The 21,715-nt window shown below is 47.7% G+C and overlaps 1 protein-coding gene across 2 annotated transcripts in view; it reads right to left on the bottom strand.

Annotated features, from left to right (window-relative positions):
* Window positions 1–21,715, bottom strand: part of AARSD1 (alanyl-tRNA synthetase domain containing 1) — a 223,285-nt gene that overhangs the window by 46,516 nt on the left and 155,054 nt on the right. For both annotated transcript variants that reach the window (XM_030220995.1, XM_030220994.1), the window contains one exon: window positions 3,313–3,469. In XM_030220995.1, coding sequence (XP_030076855.1) covers window positions 3,313–3,469 — 157 coding nt within the window. The remainder of the gene's footprint in view (window positions 1–3,312; window positions 3,470–21,715) is intronic.

Below are 21,715 nucleotides of genomic sequence, written 5' to 3'. Positions count from 1 at the left end.
AGGCGCAAGCACCGCCGGTACCGGAGGGGTAGGGTGCAACAGCTCTCCCAGAATCTCTGGGAGAACGGCCCGGAGGCTCTCGTTCAGAGTGGCTGCAGAAAAAGGCTGAGAGGTCGATGCAGGCGTCGACGTCAGAACCTGTTCCGGGCGAGGAGGCTGTTCCGGGCTGTCCAGAGTGGAGCGCATCGACACCTCCTGAACAGAGGGTGAGCGGTCCTCTCGGTGCCGATGCCTACTGGGTGCCGACTCCCTCGGCGACCCAGAGCTCTCGGTGCCGACGCGGGGAGGTGACCGGTGTCGATGCTTCTTCGACTTCTTCCGAAGCATGTCACCGGAGCTCCCCGGCACCGACGAGGAGGACGTAGAATCCATCCGTCGCTTCCTCGGGGCCGAGACCGAAGAGGGTCGATCCCGGGGGGGCTGTACCGCAGGAGCCCTCAGGGTAGGAGGAGACCCACCCGAAGGCTCACCGCCACCAGCAGGGGAATGGACAGCCCTCACCTGCACTCCTGACGATGCACCTCCGTCCGATGACATCAGCAGACGAAGTCTCGGTACCACCGACGTCGATGCAGTCGCCCGATGCCTCGGCGCCGATGCAGAGGTCCGATGCCTCGATGCAGTCGATGGAGCGGCAGCCAAGGAAGATGGTCCGGACGCTGACGACGTCGATGCACTCGATGCCTCCGGTGCCGATGCCGACGAAGAGCCCGAGAACAAAACGTTCCACTGGGCTAATCTCGCTACCTGAGTCCGCCTTTGTAACAGGGAACACAGACTACAGTTCTGAGGGCGGTGCTGGGCCCCTAGACACTGAAGACACGCAGAGTGCCTATCAGTGAGTGAGATTACCCGGGCGCACTGGGTGCACTTCTTGAAGCCGCTGGAAGGCTTCGATGTCATGGGCGGAAAAATCACGCCGGCGAAGTCAAAAGCCGAAATGGCGAAAATTGAAGCACCAAAATTTAAAGGGAGAAAATCTCGACCGAGGCCAAACTAGGCCTACCCCGACAACGAAAGAAAACTTACGGGGCAAAAGCTGAGAAAAATACGGGAAGGGCAGAAAACCCGAACGGGTCTTCCGGAACACTTCCGGAGCGCTTCCCGAACTTTTTTGAGAAAAAAGAATGAAAAACACGTCGAAACGGACGCGCGAGGTCGACTCTCTGGGGCACGAACGGCGTAACACGACCGTACCAAGCGCGGACGAAAGAAGACTGGCCGGCTAGAGCCGGTTTCGGGCGGGAAGACGGCCGCGCATGCGCGGTGCGCATGGGCGCGCGAGGACTAGCAAAGGCCTTTGCTAGTAAACTTTCCGATGGAGGGGGCTGCCGAGGACGTCAACCCATCAGTGAGAACAAGCAGCCTGCTTGTCCTCGGAGAACTGCTTTTACAACATTCACTGGCAACAAATTCCAGAATTTAATTACATGTTGAGTGAAGAAATATTTTCTCCGATTTGTTTTAAATTTACTACTTTGTAGCTTCATTGTGTGCCAACTAGTCCTAGTATTTTTGGAAACAGTAAACAAGTGATTCACGTCTACCTGTTCCATTCCACTCATTATTTTATAGACCTCTATCATATCTCCCCCTCAGTCATCTCTTCTCCAAGTGAAAGCCCTAGCCTCTTTAGCCTTTCCTCATAAGGAAGTCGTCCCATCCTGTTTATCATTTTCATCGCCCTTCTCTGCATCTTTTCTAATTTTCCTATATCTTTTTTGAGATGCAGTGACCAGAACTGCATACAATATTCGAGGTGCAGTCGCACCATGGAGCGATACAAAGGCGTTATAACTTTCTCATCTTTGTTTTTATAAGGTCAGTTGCATACCCATCTTAATTCAATAATTGGATTTCTATGGCACTAATTGACACATAACTGCCCTTAGTTGCTATTTTATAACATGTGCACTCAAATTCCAGAGCACACAACTTCAAAGGGGGTATGAGCAGGTTGGGGGCGTCAGGCAGTTAGGCGCACAGGTTGTAGAATACTATCATTTATGCACCTAATTGCCTACAGTTAGACATGACCACTTACACCAGACACTGAGCTGGCGAAAGTGTTCGCACCTATCATTTGGCACGAAGATGTGGACTTACGCTAGTATTCTATATCAGCATTTTCAAGCAGAACTGCAGTTACAGAATTCACACTTGGATCACATCAACCCGGTGAGGTGAAGGAAGCTATTAGAGCTAAAAGAAAATCCTTCAGAAAATGGAAGACGGAACCGACTGAAAATAACAAGAAACAGCATAAGGAATGGCAAGTCAAATGCAAAGCGCTGATATGGAAGGCAAAAAGGGACTTTGAAAAAAAGATTGCATTAGAGGCAAAAACACATAATAAGAATTTTTATAGGTATATTAAAATCAAGAATCGGGCAAAAGAATTGGATGGACCGCTAGATGACCGAGAGGTAAAAGGTGCGATCTGGGAAGATAAAGCCATAGTGGAGAAACTGAATGAATTCCTTGCTTCGATCTTCACCGAGGAAGATTTGGGAGTGATACCAGTGCCAGAAGTGGTATTCGAAGCTGACAAGCTGGAGAAACTGAATGAAATCTCAATAAAACTAGAGGATGTAACGGGGCAATTTGACAAATTGAAGAGTAGCAAATCTCCTGGACCGGATGGTATTCATACCAGAGTACTGATAGAATTTAAAAATGAACTGGCAGAAGTATTATTAGTAATATGTAAATTATCTTTAAAATCGAGCGTGGTACTGGAAGATTGGAGGGTAGCCCATGTAATGTCAATATTTAAAAAAACGTTCCAGAGGGGAAAGTCCATAGACCATTATTACATTGACTTGGGAAAATCCACTGCTTATTTCTGGGATAAACATCATAAAATGTATTGAGCTTTTCTGGGATCTTGCCAGGTATTTGTGACCTGGATTGGCCATTGTTGGAAACAGGGTACTGGGCTTGATGGACCTTTGGTCTGTCCCAGTGTGGCAATACTTATGTACTTATGAGTAGCCTAGTGGTTAGTGCAGTGAACTTTGATCCTGAGGAACTGGGTTCTATTCCCACTTCATTTCCTTGTGACTCTGGGCAAGTCACTTAACCCTCCATTGCCCCAGATACCTGCATGTACTATGTAAACCGCTTTGAATGTAGTTGGAACATCCCCCCCCCCCCCCCCCCCCCACACACACACAGAAATGTGGTATATCAAATCCCATTTCCCTTCCCTTTATTGAATTTTCCACCACTTTGTACAACCAACACTGCCTTTAATGGGCAGTCACTGCCTGGGACTGTTCAGCATTTGAATTCCAGGGAATTTTCACTTACTTTTTCTACCTCTGGGTCGTCCACGGACACAACCCTGACAATAACAGGAATATGTTGCCTGATCTTCTCATTCACAGTCTGCTCAATGGCCTCTACCTGCTCCGGGATGACCTCGGGTGTGTCGAGTTCTATAGTGCTGCGCTGACGGCCCAGCTCCCTGTAAAATGCCCAGTGTGAGTTTGGCACACATCTATGGGAGTTCAATCTTGCTGTACTGATTTTTAACAGAGTATAAAATGGAGTAATAATCAGATAATTTACTTAAACAAAGGAGAGCGATTTCTGAAGTAATGGACTCTATAAGGGTGTCATTAAGTGGTAGACTGAAGTCAATGTGTACAGAATGTAGTTGGACAGAGTGAGTCACAAGGAAGCAATATAATCTTTAATGCTGTCCACATCCGATGATTTCCATCTCTTTCTCATATCTATGAATTTAACAGACTGTTTTACACAAATATACAATAAATAGCTCACCTGCTTTCATTTAGTACAAATCAGTTTTAAAGCTATGGTGATTCATAAATCTTATAATTTAAAAAGGCATTAAGCCTGAGTAATCTAAATACGATTCAAGTGAATGAATTGGATTTGGAGTGGAGGAGTTGCCTAATGGTTAGAGTAGCAGGCTGAGAACCAAAGAAGCCCATTTCAAACCTCATGGCAGCTCCTTGTGACATTGGGAAAACCACTTAGCCATCCATTGTCTCAAATACAAACCTAGGGGCCCTTTTACTAAGCTGTGCAGCCATATCCAGTGCAGCCATAAGGAGAAATTAGGTCTTACCTGATAATTTTCTTTCCATTAGCTCTTCCCACTATTCCAGAACCTGTGGGGATAGTTGTGTCCATCAACCAGCCAGTGGAGCTAGAGAACTGAAAACTGAGGTGAGTCATATCTCTTGGCATCCACTCCAGCTCCTCAGTATTTACGTAGACATGAAGTAAGGATAGAATAAACATAACAACCTTAAACAACTCGCTAACCAGACAAGCAAACATGTATGACCTCTCTTATTTCTGGACAACTTGCAGAGAACAAGAGATATGCAGGAAACACCATGCAAGGTGACAGTCGTTATTTGACCCATCACTTCACCTTGACTAAACATCTCAAAAACTTTGGGCAGGTTTCTGGAATAGTGGGAAGGACTAATGGAAAGAAAATGATCAGGTAAGACCTAATTTCTCCTTCCATTACACTGCTTCCCACTATTCCAGAATCTGTGAGATGTTTAAAAGAGTGGGTGGGATCCTGGGGCCTTTGATGCCCTGAGGACTGAAGTACTAAACACTGACTTCAGAGCATGCCAAGAAAACCACCCTGTAGTGCTTGGCAAACGTATGCAGTATCGACCACATTGCTGCCTTGGAAATATCGTAGAATGAGCCCACAAACCTGAGGAGCCTGCTTCCACACAAGCAAATAAGCTTACGTGACAGTCTCCTTCAGCCATCTAGCAACTGTGGGCTTGGAAGCCATGAGACCAAGCCTCTGCTTACCAAAAAGCAGTCTGTCCGATTTGCGCAACTGACTTCCAGATATCTAATGAGGACTCTACGCACATTGAGAAGCTTCAAGGAAGAATACCGAGCCTCAAGAACAGAATCTCCACAAATTGGTTGACATGAAATGCTGACACTACTTTTAGAAGAAAGGAAGGAACCATGCACAGGGAGACTCCCCCTCCTCTTAAAAGCAGAGAAAGGGATCTTGACAAGAGAGAACATGAAGCTCTGAAACACTATGTGCTCACGCAAAAGCCACCAAGAACACTGTCTTTAGCTTAAGATCTTTCAAGGAGGCCATCCGGAGCGGCTCAAAAGGAGACCACTAAAGAGCCCAAAGACTAAAGAAAGGTTCCACTCTGGACACGGAATACGAAAGGGAGGCCTTAAGTAGGCCGCTCCCCACAACAATCAAACAATATCTAATTAGCTGCAAGAGACGTCTTCTGTAATCAGCCCCTGAAACAGGTGGGGGGGGGGGGGGGGGGGCGGGGCCTGGGTCTGCCTGCCTGAAGTGCACTGCAGTACCCACTAAAAACTGCTCCAGGGATCTGCATAGTGCTGTGATGGAGCTGGGTATGACATTTGAGGCTGGCAAAAAAATGTTTTTAATTTTTTTTTTGGGTGGGAGGGGGTTGGTGACCACTGGGGGAGTAAGGGGAGGTGATCCCCGATTCCCTCTGGTGGCAATATGGTCAGTTCAGGCACCTTTTCAAGGCTTGGTTGTGAACAAAAAAAGGACCAAGTAAAGTTGGCCAAATGCTAGTCAGAGCCGGCCTTCTTTTTTCCATTATCGGCCGAGGCCAGCCATCTCTTAACCACGCCTCCGCCCCGCCTTCAGTACACTGCCGACACGCCCCCTTGAACTTTGGCCAGCCCTGCAACGGAAAGCAGTTGAAGCCGGCCAAAATCGGCTTTCAATTATACCGATTTGGCCGGCCTTAGGAGAAGGCCAGCCATCTCCTGATTTGCGTCGGAAGATGGCCGCCCTTCTCCTTCGAAAATAAGCAGGATAGTAACATAGTAGATGATGGCAGAGGTCCATCACATGTGGGTCGATGTCCGCGTCGGCCCAGGAAATGGCAAATTTTCCACAGTAAAATTTAAAAAGTTTTGTCAGAGTCTACCGGCACACGAACAGTGTGCACCGCACATGCGCGGATGACTTCCCGCCCATCGCGTGAGCGTGGCTCTTCAGTTTAATCAAAAAGCATAGAAACTAACAACAACTCCAAAGGGGAGGTGGGTGGGTTGGTGAGAACAATCAGCCTGCTGTCCTCGGAGAATACCTGCTACAGGTAAGTATCTTCGCTTTCTCCGAGGACAAGCAGGCTGCTTATCCTAACATGTGGAGTATCCCTAGCAACCAGGCTCACTCAAAACAATGAACATTGGTCAATTACATAGATTGACCTGAAACCATAAACAACTAACTGAGAGTGCAGCCTAGAACAGAACAAAAATGGGTCTGGGGGGGAGGAGTTGGATTCTAAACCCTGAACAGATTCTGCAGCACTGACTGCCCAAACTGACTGTCACGTCGGGTATCCTGCTGAAGGCAGTAGTGAGATGTGAATGTGTGGACTGATGACCATGATGCAGCCTTGCAAATCTCTTCAATGGAGGCTGACTTTAAGTGAGCCACTGACGCAGCCATGGCTTTAACTTTATGAGCCGTGACATGGCCCTTTAGAGTCAGCCCAGCTTGGGCATAAGTGAAGGAAATGCAATCTGCTAGCCAATTGGAGATTGTGCGTTTTCCGATGGCGACTCCCCTCCTGTTGGGATCGAAAGAAACAAACAACTGGGCGGACTGTCTGAAGGGCTTTGTCTGCTCCACGTAAAAGGCCAATGCCCTCTTGCAGTCCAAGGTATGCAAACTGCTTTCGCCAGGGCGGGTATGAGGACAGGGAAAGAATGTTGGCAAGACAATTGACTAGTTCAGATGGAACACCGACACCACCTTCGGCAGGAACTTAGGGTGCCGGACTACTCTGTTGTGATGGAACTTAATATAAGGTGCATGCACTACCAAGGCCTGAAGCTCACTGACCCTACGAGCTGAAGTAACAGCCACCAAGAAAATGACCTTCCAGGTCAAGTACTTCAGATGGCAGGAATTCAGTGGCTCAAAAGGAGCTTTCATCAGCTGGGTGAGAACGACGTTGAGATCCCATGACACTGGTGGAGGTTTGACAGGGGGCTTTGACAAAAGCAAACCTCTCATGAAGCGAACAACTAAAGGTTGTACAGAGATAGGCTTACCCTCTACACTGCGATGATAAGCACTAATCACACTAAAGTGAACTCTTACGGAATTGGTCTTGAGACCAGACTCTGACAAGTGTAGAAGGTATTCAAGCAGGGTCTGTGTAGGACAAGAAAGAGGATCTAGGGCCTTGCTGTCACACCAAACGGCAAACCTCCTCCATTTGAAAGAGTAACGCCTCTTCGTGGAATCTTTCCTGGAAGCAAGCAAGACTCGGGAGACACCCCCCTGAAAGACTCAGAGAGGCGAATTCTAAGCTCTCAACATCCAGGCTGTGAGAGCTAGAGACTGGACCCCCCCCCCCCCCCCCCCCCCCCCGTTCTGGGTGATGAGGGTTGGAAAACACTCCAATCTCCATGGTTCCTCGGAGGACAACTCCAGAAGAAAAGGGATCCAAATCTGACGCGGCCAGAAGGGAGCAATCAGAATCAAGCAGTCTTGCTTGAGTTTCAGCAAAGTCTTCCCTACTAGAGGTATGGGAGGATACGCATACCCCAATGCAGGAGAAAGGCATCTGATGCTAATCTGTCATGGGCCTGAAGCCTGGAACAGAATTGAGGGACCTTGTGATTGATCTGAGTGGCAAAAAGATCTACCGAGGGGGTGCCCCATGCTCGGAAGATCTTGCGGGCGACACCCATGTCCAGTGACCACTCATGAGGTTGCATTACCATTCTCAGATGGGACTTGGAGTAATTGATCACGAACCCCAGTAGTTCTAGCGCCTGAATAGTCATTCGCATGGACTGTAGGGCGCCTGCCTTCTAGATGCTCTTCACCAGCCAATCGTCGAGCTAAGGGAACACATGCACTCCCAGTCTGCGTAGCGATGCTGCACCTACCCCTAGGCACTTTGTGAACACTATGGGCTCAGACGCCAGACCAAAGGGCAGTACACAGCACTGAAAGTGCTGAGTTTCCAGCCAAAACTGAAGATACTTCCTGTGAGCTGGGAGTATTGAAATGTGTGTGTAAGCATCCTTTAAGTCCAGAGAGCATAGCCAATCGTTTTCTTGAACCACGGGAAGAAGGGTGCCCAGGGAAACCATCCTGAACTTTTCTTGGAGAAGAAATTTGTTCAGGGTCCTCAGGTCTAGGATGGTACACATCCCCCCTGTCTTTTTTTGCACAAGGAAGTACCTGGAATAGAATCCCAGCCCTTCTTCCCCTGATGGAACGGGTTCGACCGCTTGGGCCTTCAGAAGGGCAGAGAGTTCCTCTGCAAGTACCTGTTTGTACTGGGAACTGTAAGAATGAGCTCCCGGTGGGCAATCTGGAGGTTTGGATTCCAGATTGAGGGTGTATCCTGACCAGACTATTTGAAGGACCCACCTTAGACCTTAGGCCTTAGGCCTTAGACGCACGCTGTTGACGAGAACGAGCATGCTGGGGCTGAGCACGGGAAGGCTGTCTAGAAGCAGGAGTGTACCTACGCCTAGGATAGGAATAAAGAGCACAAAAATACCTCCTAGATGAGGAGGTAGTACCAGAAGACGCCCGGTGGGGGACAGCATCCATAGCATCATTATGCTTCTTGATCTGATCTACAAGATCCTCTACTTTTTCACCAAAAAGGTTGTCCCCTGGCAAGGAACATCCGCCATGATCCATTAGAGACATGCAGCCATGACAGTCTACGCTGGATGCTACATCAAAAGTGTCGAACGTACCCCTGGACAGGAGTTTTCGATACGCATTCTGCTGCCTGACCACCTGGTGAAAAGGCTCAGCTTGCTTCGGAGAGAGTGCATCAACCAAGCTAGACAGTTGCCTTATCGAGTTCCACAAGTGAACGATCGTGAAGAGCTGGTATGATTGGATCTTGGCAGCGAGCATAGCGGCCTGATACATCTTCCTCCCAAAAGAATCAAGAGTCCTAGCTTCTCTGCCTGGGGGCACCGAAGAATAGTCTCTAGTACTCCTGGCTCTCTTGAGGGCGGAATCCACCACCATAGAATTGTGGGGTAACTGAGACCTCATCAATCAAGGTTCACTGTGGATCCGATACTGGGATTCAGCTTTCTTCGGGACCAAAGGGCCAGACAGAGGGGCCAACCAGTTTCGCATAAGGACTTCCTTCAGTACCTTATGCAGAGGGACTGTCACAGCCTCTTTAGGTGGAGAAGAATAGTCCAGGACAAAGTCCTGGGCTCATCCTCAACCTCCACAGGGAAGGGAATAGCCGTAACCATTTCCCGGCAAAAGAGGAAAAGGAAAGACTCTCTCCGGTGGAGATAGTCTCCTCTCTGGTGGAGGGGAAGGTTCAGAGGGAATCCCATAGGACACCAGAAGAAAAGTACCTGGGATCTTCCTCTGACTCCCACAAACACTCCTGCTCAGTATTGGATAAGACCTCTGTTAAGGTAACTTCGACACTGAACCTGTCTCGACGCCGAGGAACGACGTCCTCGATGGCGATGTTGAGAGGCCGACGCCTGGTCTGACTGCGGTGAAGCTCCCTCCACCAATGTTGAAGGGGAGTTGACCAGGGTGGCAGCTGACGCCGAAGCCGCAAGCGGCACTGCGTTCGGGGACCTCACCGCAGGATAAGGGTCAGACACCACTGCAGTAGACGGTACAGAAGGCGCAAGCACCCCCGATACTGAAGCTGACTGGTGTAACAGTTCTGGAAACAAGGCCTGGATGCGCTGGTCCAGAACCACCATCGGAGAAGGATGCGGGGTCGGTGGAACAGGTGGTATCAGGATCTGTGGAGGATCGGGAGCAGGTACCAGGCTGCTAGGAGACTGACACATCGGCACCTCCTGTATCGAGGGGGAGCGATCCTCTCGGCGCAGACGCTTCTCGGGTGCCAACTCTCTCAAAGCCGCGGAGCTCCCGGTACCGTGTGTCAAAGGAGAACGATGATGGTGCTTCTTCGCCTTCGCTCAATGCCCATCATCGAGACTCATCGGTACCTATGAGGAGGACATGGAATCCTCACGTCTCCTCGGGCAGGGTCCGACAAAGGTCGGTCCCGGGGGGCCTGCATAACAGGAGGCCTCGAGGCAGGTGGAGACCCACTCCACGCTTCACTGCTCCCAGTGCGAGTTCGTCTCTCAGCAGCCATTACCTCTCTTCCCGATGTCGATGCTCCTTTCAATGTCGACGCCGACACCACCGACCTCGGTACCGATGTCGAAGGACAGGACCGAGCCCCAAAAAGCTTTTCTCGTTGGGCTTCTCAAGACGCTTGGGTCTGTTTCTTCATACAAAGACACAGACTACAAGCGGCTGGGCTATGGTCAAGCCCAGGCACTGGATACACCAGGCGTGGGTATCGGTACCTGAGATGGTCCGGTTGCACTGAGTACAACATTTGAAGCCGCTGGGTGCCTTCGATGACATGGGAGGGAAAATGGCTTTGGCGAAATCAAAAGACGCGATTGTGCCTGTAAAGAAAAAGGGCACAAAAAAAAATTAAGGGAATAACTTGACCGTGCGGCCTAAAACCAGCCGCGTTGAAAAAGAAAGGAAACTTTAAAAAGGGAAGAAAACTAAAACAGAACTACGGGACCCTTTTCTTTTTTTTTTTTTCAACGAAGATAATAATAAAATAAAGACAAAATTAGAAGAAAAAAGTGAAGACTTGTCGAAGACTCTTTCCTGGGCCTGAGCGGAGCACAGAAAAAAAAAACCTACCGCACCTCAACGTGGAGAAAAGAAAACTGAAGAGCCACGCTCATGCAACAGGCGGGAAGTCACAAGAAAACAGCAGGGTAATCGATCTGCAAACTCCAAGATGGACACCAAACGAAGCAGATACGTATGTGGAAAACAATATTTAATTGATATAGATCAATAAAAAATTAACAAGCCCGACACAGGCCGTGTTTCGCCCCACTGGGCTGCATCAGGGGCTACAAAACAAACAATCATATAACAATTAGAACAAATATAAAAGCAAGTAAACATAAAAATAATAATTACATTTCATTACCATAATCTCATACTCGGCTGATAGTAATAGAACACCATGGTGATACAGTTAAATAAAAATTAATTGAAATATCAAAATAATATTGTATAGAACTTAATTGTACACATTGAATAAAAATATGAATAAAAATAATAATGTAAAAATAATGTAGACAAACAATATATATATATGTATCCTGTTAAACAGACAAACAATAAAACACATATTATGTTAATAAATAATCAAAAACTTCATAATATATTTAATACATAGGTAAATGAATCAAGTAAATTGAATTAAAAAGCTAATGAAATATATGCTGCCTATATGTTTAAAGTAAATTTGACACATACCTAATCGATATCTATAAAAACATATAGTCTCCACTTGAGTATCTAGAGAATAATAAAAAGTGAAAAATAAAAAATGAATATAAAAAAATAGAAATACAAAAATAATTACTAAAGATTATAGAAAAATAAATACCGAAAATTATAGACAAGTATCTAAATCATTAAATAAATATATATATACACATATAAATATACATACATATACACACATATATACATACATATGTGTATGTATATTCTTTATCAACTAATCCACTTCAAAAATAAATGTATAAATTATGAATATCTTTTTTATATATATATTTTTTAGATAAATGATCAACTATAATTCGTGATATAATTAGAATATGGTGTAAATTACCTATTTGGTGAACTCACAATTAAAATGCACACTTTGACAGATGGCACTTCACAAAAACAAACCTGTAACAATGTATCAGGGATATAATAAATAATAATTCTTACAGCGGACATGTAACAATGTATCAAGGAAAAAATGCTGTGTAAAGTAAAGAATCAATAATGGACATATGTAGGCTCTCCCATATCAGATCGTATCTATAAGTAAAAAGCTCAAAAACTTGTAATTGATAAGGATTTTAAGAAGTTTCAAAAGTTGTTTCTAAAAGGAGAGTCAAGTTTAAAAACTATTTTCAAACAAACAGTATCCTTCTATGCTCAGCATTTCAAATATGCAATAACGATGAGCAGTGACAGTTAATAAACCAACTAACATATAGATCAATTGTGCTTAAAACAAACTTGAAGCGATTCCAAAGATTCAGCACTGGTGTTTGTTGTTAAACAGACTGCCATGTCAATTCAAATGCAAAACATCCATTGTTGCCAAAAACGAAAGCTAAATTACAATCTGCAGTATCATTCTCAGCTCGTTTTTTTCTATGCACAGCACAGTGTTAATAAATTAAAAAACTAAACACTTGTTCCTGTTAAAAATTCCAAAGGTTCTGCAACCACATTTGCAAACCTAGCACTACAAATGCAACTACCATATGGATCGATTGTACTTAAAACAAATGCAAATTCCAAATGTCAATTTCTAAAACGGATACTGAGTTGATGGCAGATTCAAAACAATTAAAGATTCCTCTAAAAGATTTTTTACTTACCTTCTAAAATCGTGAACGACATATGCCACCATAAAAGTATAAATAAAAGAGACCGATCAGCTGACTGTGACGCTTTATAACCAATTCAAAAGTTCAAAGTGCATGTTTAAACAAAATCAATCCTATAACTAATTTAAAACGGGAATCATTGTAAAAATTAGATAGTGCTCTCATATCATGTAGACTAAATATATATTAAATTAAAATAAATGTATAAGAGCAATTTGAGTCGTTACCTGTCCACCATTGACGTCAATGTAATCTTCCTGACGTAAATCACATTGCTCAAATTTGAATTCATAAAATAAATATTACGAATGTGGGGACTCTCATTAATTATCTAGCCAGAAAATTAAATAAAAAAGAAGAAAGAAAAACAAAATATCGAATCAAAAATAATAGATAAAAATATGTGCCATCTAGTGGTCTTGAAGAGTATATATTGCATGCATTTCTTTGTGTATCACAGTTGAAGAGTGACATCTAGTGGTGTTGAATGGTATATATCAGGTACATTTCTTTATACATTTCTTGTAGTTAAAGAGTGGCATCTAGTGGTATATTTGTTATAATCATTTATTTATTTTTTAGGGGGTATATCATCAAATATATTTATAAAAATAAATTTGTATTGATTTATTAATATATGATATATATAAAAATTGAATGATAATTGGATACTTTGATCGGTCTTTGATCGGTCTCTTTTATTTATACTTTTATGGTGGCATATGTCGTTCACGATTTTAGAAGGTAAGTAAAAATCTTTTAGAGGAATCTTTAATTGTTTTGAATCTACCATCAACTCAGTATCCGTTTTAGAAATTGACATTTGGAATTTACAAGTTTTTGAGCTTTTAATTTTTGCCAGCTACAAGTTTTTAATCTTTTTACTTATAGATATGATCTGATATGGGAGAGCCTACATATGTCCATTATTGATTCTTTACTTTACACAGCATTTTTTTCTTGATACATTGTTACATGTCCGCTGTATGAATTATTATTTATTATATCCCTGATACATTGTTACAGGTTTGATTTTGTGAAGTGCCATCTGTCAAAGTGTGCATTTTAATTGCAAGTTCAACAAATAGGTAATTTACATCATATTCTAAAGTGAATGCTACATACCTGTAGAAGGTATTCTCCGAGGACAGCAGGCTGATTGTTCTCACTGATGGGTGACGTCCATGGCAGCCCCCTCCAACCAGAAACTTCACTAGCAAAGGCCTTTGCTAGTCCTCACGCGCCGATGCGCACCTCGCATGCGCGGCCATCTTCCCGCCCGAACCAGCTCGTGTTCGTCAGTCCCATATGTAGCAAGACAAAGACAAGGGAAGACACAACTCCAAAGGGGAGACGGGCGGGTTTGTGAGAACAATCAGCCTGCTGTCCTCGGAGAATACCTTCTACAGGTATGTAGCATTCGCTTTCTCCGAGGACAAGCAGGCTGCTTGTTCTCACTGATGGGGTATCCCTAGCCCCCAGGCTCACTCAAAACAACAAACATGGTCAATTGGGCCTCGCAGCGGCGAGGACATAACTGAGATTGACCTAACAATTTATCCAACTAACTGAGAGTGTAGCCTGGAACAGAATAAACATGGGCTGAGGGGGTGGAGTTGGATTCTAAACCCCGAACAGATTCTGAAGCACTGACTGCCCGAACCGACTGTCGCGTCGGGTATCCTGCTGCAGGCAGTAATGAGATGTAAATGTGTGGACAGATGACCACGTCGCAGCTTTGCAAATCTCTTCAATAGTGGCTGACTTCAAGTGGGCCGCTGACGCTGCCATGGCTCTAACATTGTGAGCCTTGACATGACCCTCAAGAGCCAGCCCAGCCTGGGCATAAGTGAAGGAAATGCAATCTGCTAGCCAATTGGATATGGTGCATTTCCCCACAGCCACTCCCCTCCTGTTGGGATCAAAAGAAACAAACATTTGGGCGGACTGTCTGTTGGGCTGTGTCCGCTCCAGATAGAAGGCCAATGCTCTTTTGCAGTCCAATGTGTGCAGCTGACGTTCAGCAGGGCAGGAAGGAGGACGGGGAAAGAATGTTGGCAAGACAATTGACTGGTTCAGATGGAACTCCGACACCACCTTTGGCAAGAACTTAGGGTGAGTGCGGAGGACTACTCTGTTATGATGAAATTTAGTGTAAGGGGCCTGGGCTACCAGGGCCTGAAGCTCACTGACTCTACGAGCTGAAGTAACTGCCACCAAGAAAATGACCTTCCAGGTCAAGTACTTCAGATGGCAGGAATCCAGTGGCTCAAAAGGAGGTTTCATCAGCTGGGTGAGAACGACATTGAGATCCCATGACACTGTAGGACGCTTGACAAGGGGCTTTGACAAAAGCAAACCTCTCATGAAGCGAACAACTAAAGGCTGCCCTGAGATCGGCTTACCTTCCACACGGTAATGGTATGCACTGATTGCACTAAGGTGAACCCTTACAGAATTGGTCTTGAGACCAGACTCAGACAAGTGCAGAAGGTATTCAAGCAGGGTCTGTGTAGGACAAGAGCGAGGATCTAGGGCCTTGCTGTCACACCAGACGGCAAACCTCCTCCATAGAAAGAAGTAACTCCTCTTAGTGGAATCCAGGCCGTGGAAGCAAGCAAGATGCGGGAGACACCCTCGGACAGACCCAAAGAGGCAAAGTCTACGCTCTCAACATCCAGGCCTTGAGAGCCAGAGACTGGAGGTTGGTATGCAGAAGCGCCCCTTCATTCTGTGTGATGAGGGTCGGAAAACACTCCAATCTCCACGGTTCTTCGGAGGACAACTCCAGAAGGAGAGGGAACCAGATCTGATGCGGCCAAAAAGGAGCAATCAGGATCATGGTGTCCCGGTCTTGCTTGAGTTTCAACAAAGTCTTCCCCACCAGAGGTATGGGAGGATAAGCATACAGCAGGCCTTCCCCCCAATTCAGGAGGAAGGCATCCGATGCCAGTCTGCCGTGGACCTGAAGTCTGGAACAGAACTGAGGGACATTGTGGTTGGCTCGAGATGCAAAGAGATCTACCAAGAGGGTGCCCCACACCTGGAAGATCTGGCGCACTACTCTGGAGTTGAGCGACCACTCGTGGGGTTGCATAATCCTGCTCAACCTGTCGGCCAGACTGTTGTTTACGCCTGCCAGGTACGTGGCTTGGAACAACATGCCGTAACGGCGAGCCCAGAGCCACATGCTGACGGCTTCCTGACACAGGGGGTGAGATCCGGTGCCCCCCTGCTTGTTGATGTAATACATGGCAACCTGGTTGTCTGTCTGAATTTGGATAATTTGGTGGGACAGCCGATCTCTGAAAGCCTTCAGAGCGTTCCAGACCGCTCATAACTCCAGGAGATTGATCTGCAGATCGCGTTCCTGGAGGAACCAGCTTCCCTGGGTGTGAAGCCCATCGACATGAGCTCCCCACCCCAGGAGAGACGCATCCGTAGTCAGCACTTTTTGTGGCTGAGGAATTTGGAAAGGGCGTCCCAGAGTCAAATTGGACCAAATCGTCCACCAATACAGGGATTTGAGAAAACTCGTGGACAGGTGGATCACGTCTTCTAGATCCCCAGCAGCTTGAAACCACTGGGAAGCTAGGGTCCAATGAGCAGATTGCATGTGAAGCCGAGCCATGGGAATCACATGAACTGTGGAGGCCATGTGGCCAAGCAATCTCAACATCTGCCGAGCTGTGATCTGCTGGGATGCTTGTACCCGGGAGACGAGGGACAGCAGGTTGTTGGCCCTAGTCTCCGGAAGATAGGCACGAGCCGTCCGAGAATCCAGCAGAGCTCCTATGAATTCGAGTCTCTGTACTGGGAGAAGATGGAACTTTGGATAATTTATCACAAACCCTAGTAGCTCCAGGAGTCAAATAGTCATCTGCATGGACTGTAGAGCTCCTGCCTCGGATGTGTTCTTCACCAGCCAATCGTCGAGATAAGGGAACACATGCACTCCCCCACCCTGCGAAGCGCTGCTGCTACTACAGCCAGGCACTTCGTGAACACTCTGGGCGCAGAGGCGAGCCCAAAGGGTAGCACACAGTACTGGAAGTGACGTGTGCCCAGCTGAAATCGCAGATACTGCCTGTGAGCTGGCAATATCGGGATGTGCGTGTAGGCGTCCTTCAAGTCCAGAGAGCATAGCCAATTGTTTTCCTGAATCATGGAAAGAAGGGTACCCAGGGAAAGCATCCTGAACTTTTCCTTGACCAGATATTTGTTCAGGGCCCTTAGGTCTAGGATGGGACGCATCCCCCCTGTTTTCTTTTCCACAAGGAAGTACCTGGAATAGAATCCCAGCCCTTCTTGCCCGGATGGCACGGGCTCGACCGCATTGGCGCTGAGAAGGGCGGAGAGTTCCTCTGCAAGTACCTGCTTGTGCTGGAAGCTGTAGGACTGAGCTCCCGGTGGGCAATTTGGAGGCTTCGAAGCCAAATTGAGGGTGTACCCTTGCTGGACTATTTGAAGAACCCAACGGTCGGAGGTTACAAGAGGCCACCTTTGGTGAAAAACTTTCAACCTCCCCCCGACCGGCAGATCGCCCGGCACGGACACGTTGATGTCGGCTATGCTCTGCTGGAGCCAGTCAAAAGCTCGCCCCCTGCTTTTGCTGGGGAGCCGAGGGGCCTTGCTGAGGCGCATGCTGTTGATGAGAGCGAGCGCGCTGGGGCTTAGCCTGGGCCGCAGGCTGTCGAGAGGGAGGATTGTACCTACGCTTACCAGAAGAGTAGGGAACAGTCCTCCTTCCCCCATAAAAACGTCTACCTGAAGAGGTAGATGCTGAAGGCTGCCTGCGGGAGAATTTGTCAAAAGCATTATCCCGCTGGTGGAGCTGTTCTACCACCTGTTCGACTTTTTCTCCAAAAATGTTGTCCGCTCGGCAAGGGGAGTCCGCAATCCGCTGCTGGATCCTATTCGCCAGGTCGGAGGCACGCAGCCATGAGAGTCTGCGCACCACCACACCTTGAGCAGCGGCCCTGGACGCAACATCAAAGGTATCATATACTCCTCTGGCCAGGAATTTTCTGCACGCCTTCAGCTGCCTGACCACCTCCTGAAACGGCTTGGCTTGCTCAGGAGGGAGCTTGTCCACCAAGCCCGCCAACTGCCGCACATTGTTCCGCATATGGATGCTCGTGTAGAGCTGGTAGGACTGAATCTTGGCCACGAGCATAGAGGAATGATATGCCTTCCTCCCAAAGGAGTCTTTGCCCGGGGGCGCCGAAGCATGCTCTCTAGAACTCTTAGCCTTCTTTAGGGCCAGATCCACCACACCAGAGTCGTGAGGCAACTGAGTGCGCATCAGCTCTGGGTCCCCATGGATCCGATACTGGGATTCGATCTTCTTGGGAATGTGGGGATTAGTTAGTGGCTTGGTCCAGTTCGCCAGCAATGTCTTTTTTAGGACATGATGCATGGGTACTGTGGACGCTTCCTTAGGTGGAGAAGGATAGTCCAAGAGCTCAAACATTTCAGCCCTGGGCTCATCCTCCACAACCACCGGGAAGGGGATGGCCGTAGACATCTCCCGGACAAAGGCCGCAAAAGACAGACTCTCGGGAGGAGAAAGCTGCCTTTCAGGGGAGGGAGTGGGATCAGAAGGAAGGCCATCAGACTCCTCGTCAGAGAAATATCTGATGTCCTCCTCCTCCTCCCACGAGGCCTCACCATCGGTATCAGACACAAGTTCACGAACCTGCGTCTGAAGCCGTGCCCGACTCAACGCCGTGGAAACATGGCCACGGTAGGAGCGTCGAGAGGTGGACTCCCTCGCCAGCATCGGTGAAGCTCCCTCCGCCGACGTCGTCGGGGAGTCTGCCTGGGAGGCGGCCGTAGCCCTCACTCGATGGTACCGGTGGCGCAAACACCCCCGGTACCGGAGGGGAAGAGCGCAACAGCTCTCCCAGAATCTCTGGAAGAACAGCCCGGAGACTCTCGTGCAGAGCGGCTGTGGAGAAAGACTGAGAAGCCGATGCAGGCGTCGATGTCAGAGTCTGTTCCGGGCGTGGAGGCTGTTCCCGGGCTGTCCAAGCGGGAGCGCATCGACACCTCCTGAACAGAGGGTGAGCGGTCCTCCCGGTGCCGATGCCTACTGGGTGCCGACTGCCTCGGCGACCCAGAGCTCTCGGTACCGAGACGGGAAGGAGACTGGTGACGATGCTTCTTAGACTTCTTCAAGCGAAGCAAGTCACCGGAGCTTCCCGGTACCGACGAGGAGGACGTAGAATCCAGCCTTCGCTTCCTCGGGGCCGAAGCCAAAGAAGGTCGATCTCGGGGGGGGGGGGGGGGGGGGGGGGCTGTACCGCAGGAGCCCTCAGGGCAGGGGGAGACCCACCCGAAGGCTCACCACCACCAGCAGGGGAATGGACAGCCCTCACCTGCACTCCAGACGAAGCACCACCGTCCGACGACATCAGCAACAGCGGAGGTCCCGGTACCACCGACGTCGACGCAGCCTTTCGATACCTCGGTACCGACGATGCCGAAGGTAGGGGCCGCGATGCAGTCAATGCCGAAGGTAGAGGCCTCGATGCAGTCGATGCCGATCCGAAGACTTCGATGCTGTCGACGTCGATGCACTCGATGCCCGTGCTGTTGTCGTCGAAGAGCCCGAGAACAACGCGTTCCACTGGGCCAATCTCGCTACCTGAGTCCTCTTTTTTAAAAAAGCACAAAGACTGCAGGCCTGCGGGCGGTGCCCAGCCCCCAGACACTGAAGACACGAAGCGTGCCTATCAGTGAGCGAGATTACCTGGGCGCACTGGGTGCACTTCTTGAAGCTGCTGGAAGACTTCGATGACATGGGCGGAAAAATCATGCCGGCGAAATCAAAATTCGCGATGATGACGAAGGGCACCAAAAAGAAGGAAGAAAAACCCGAATCGAGGCCAAAAAGGCCAGTCCCGAAAGCGAAAGAAAACTTACGCGGGGAAAAAGCTGGAAACACGGGAAAAGGGTAAAGACCAATCGGTCTCTTATTTTTTTTTTTTTTTAGCAAAAATCGCGAAGACGCGCGAGGTCAACTTGAGGGGCACGAAACGGCGGTAAAATACGACCATCCCGAGCGCGGACAAAAGAAGACTGACGAACACGAGCCGGTTCGGGTGGGAAGGCGGCCGTGCATGCGCGGTGCAAATCGGCGCGCGAGGACTAGCAAAGGCCTTTGCTAGTGAAGTTTCCGGTTGGAGGGGGCTGCCGTGGACGTCACCCATCAGTGGGCCTGCTTGTCCTCGGAGAATTATATCACTAATTATAGTTGATCATTTATCTAAAAATATATATATAAAAAAGATATTCATAATTTATAAATTTATTTTTGAAGTGGATTAGTTCATAAAGAATATACATACACATATGTATGTATATATGTGTGTATATGTATGTATATTTATATGTGTATGCATGTGTATATATATATATATGGTAAAGAGTATGTAGAAAGGGCTAGGGAACAAAAAGAGAAAGAAGGAGAGGAAAGAACTACAACGCCTAACATGCCCCAAAGGAACCCGGGGATAGGCAGGAGTATCCCTGTTACAGGCAGGCCTTTCCCAAGAAAGACCTCGAAATGAGAAACTACGACTCCCAGCAAGCCCCAAGGGAACCCGGGGATAGGAGAGAGTACGTGCCTTCCTGGGAGCCACCAGAAGAGGGCCGCAGGGGAGTGAGTAAACCCAATTCTCCAACCTGGGGGGAGGAGTGGGTGAAGAAAGAAAAGACACCAAAGAATCTTAATGAAGAAAAGGGGCAGCAGCTGGAAGGAGGGCGGGGTGTGCAGAGAATATGGATTGGGCTCCTGAGGAAGAAAGAGAGGAGGAGCCTTGCCCGAAGGAGCTGACTGAACCGGAGAACACCTGGGAAGAGCCGATGGACTGTGCAGCTCTGGCTCAACAAAGGCCATAGCAACAACGGGGCCAAACCGGGTCAGCGGGAGGAGGTCAGGTGAGAGTGTGACTGACCAAGAGGGTGGGACCCTAGGCTTTGAGCCCGCGCAGAGCCATTGAGAGAAGAGAGAGAGAGAAAAAGACTGTTGCTTAATTTTGTTGGGACTCTCCAGGAGAAAAGAGGGAGAGGGGAAGTAGCTGCTGAAGCCTGGACTGTGTAACTAACTGGCTTGAAGAGAATACAAAGGGGTGTATGCCGTTAGATAAATGTAAAGGCTGGTAGCTGAAGCAGGAGGACCCCCATGAGTACTGTGTGGCCCAGATGAAAAGGCTGTGTGTCTAGACCAGTGAAGAGGTACTGTGTGTCCCAGGTACTGTGTGTCCCAGATGAAAAGGCTGTATGTCTAGACCAGTGAAGAGGTACTGTGTGTCCCAGGTACTGTGTGTCCCAGATGAAAAGGCTGTATGTCTAGACCAGTGAAGAGGTACTGTGTGTCCCAGGTACTGTGTGGCCCAGAAGAAAAGGCTGTGTGTCTAGACCAGTGAAGAGGTACTGTGTGTCCCAGGTACTGTGTGGCCCAGATGAAAAGGCTGTGTGTCTAGACCAGTGAAGAGGTACTGTTTGTCCCAGGTACTGTGTGGCCCCAGATGAAAAGGCTGTGGGTCTAGACCAGTGAAGAGGTACTGTGTGTCCCAGGTACTGTGTGTCCCAGATGAAAAGGCTGTGTGTCTAGACCAGTGAAGAGGTACTGTGTGTCCCAGGTACTGTGTGTCCCAGATGAAAAGACTGTGTGTCTAGAGCTGGGTGCTACAAGGAGGGACTGTGTGTCAGGGACTGAGTTATTACTGACCCCAAATGCCTGTGTGAGAGGGCTCAGGGGGAAGAAATCTATGAGTATTGAACTGTGCAAGAAGAAATGTTTAAATTGGAAGATTGCACTGAGTAGGAAGAAATGAAATGGTTAAACTGGAAGAACAGTTTAAGCTGGTGAAAGTGTTTTAAGCTAAAAGAAGTGTGCCCCAGAGGCTGGAATAAAGATTTGTTTGAGATGAGACCTGACCCTGTTTTGTTTGTTTGAGAACCAGGTCACCCCGAGTAGAAAGGGGTAGGAGCATGATTTGCATAAATCTGCATAGGGTGAACCAGCTCACCCTGAGTGATAGAGGGACCTGGGATCCTGAGGTGGGAGCTTCATCATCACATTAGCCTCATCGTTTTCACAATATATATATATATATATATATATATATTTATTTATTTAATGATTTAGATTTGGATACTTGTCTATAATTTTCGGTATTTATTTTTCTATAATCTTTAGTAATTA

The sequence above is a fragment of the Microcaecilia unicolor genome, chromosome 12 (assembly GCF_901765095.1).
Source record: "Microcaecilia unicolor chromosome 12, aMicUni1.1, whole genome shotgun sequence".
NCBI classification, from domain to species: Eukaryota; Metazoa; Chordata; class Amphibia; order Gymnophiona; family Siphonopidae; genus Microcaecilia; species Microcaecilia unicolor.
This window is presented reverse-complemented; position numbering and strand designations above follow the sequence as displayed.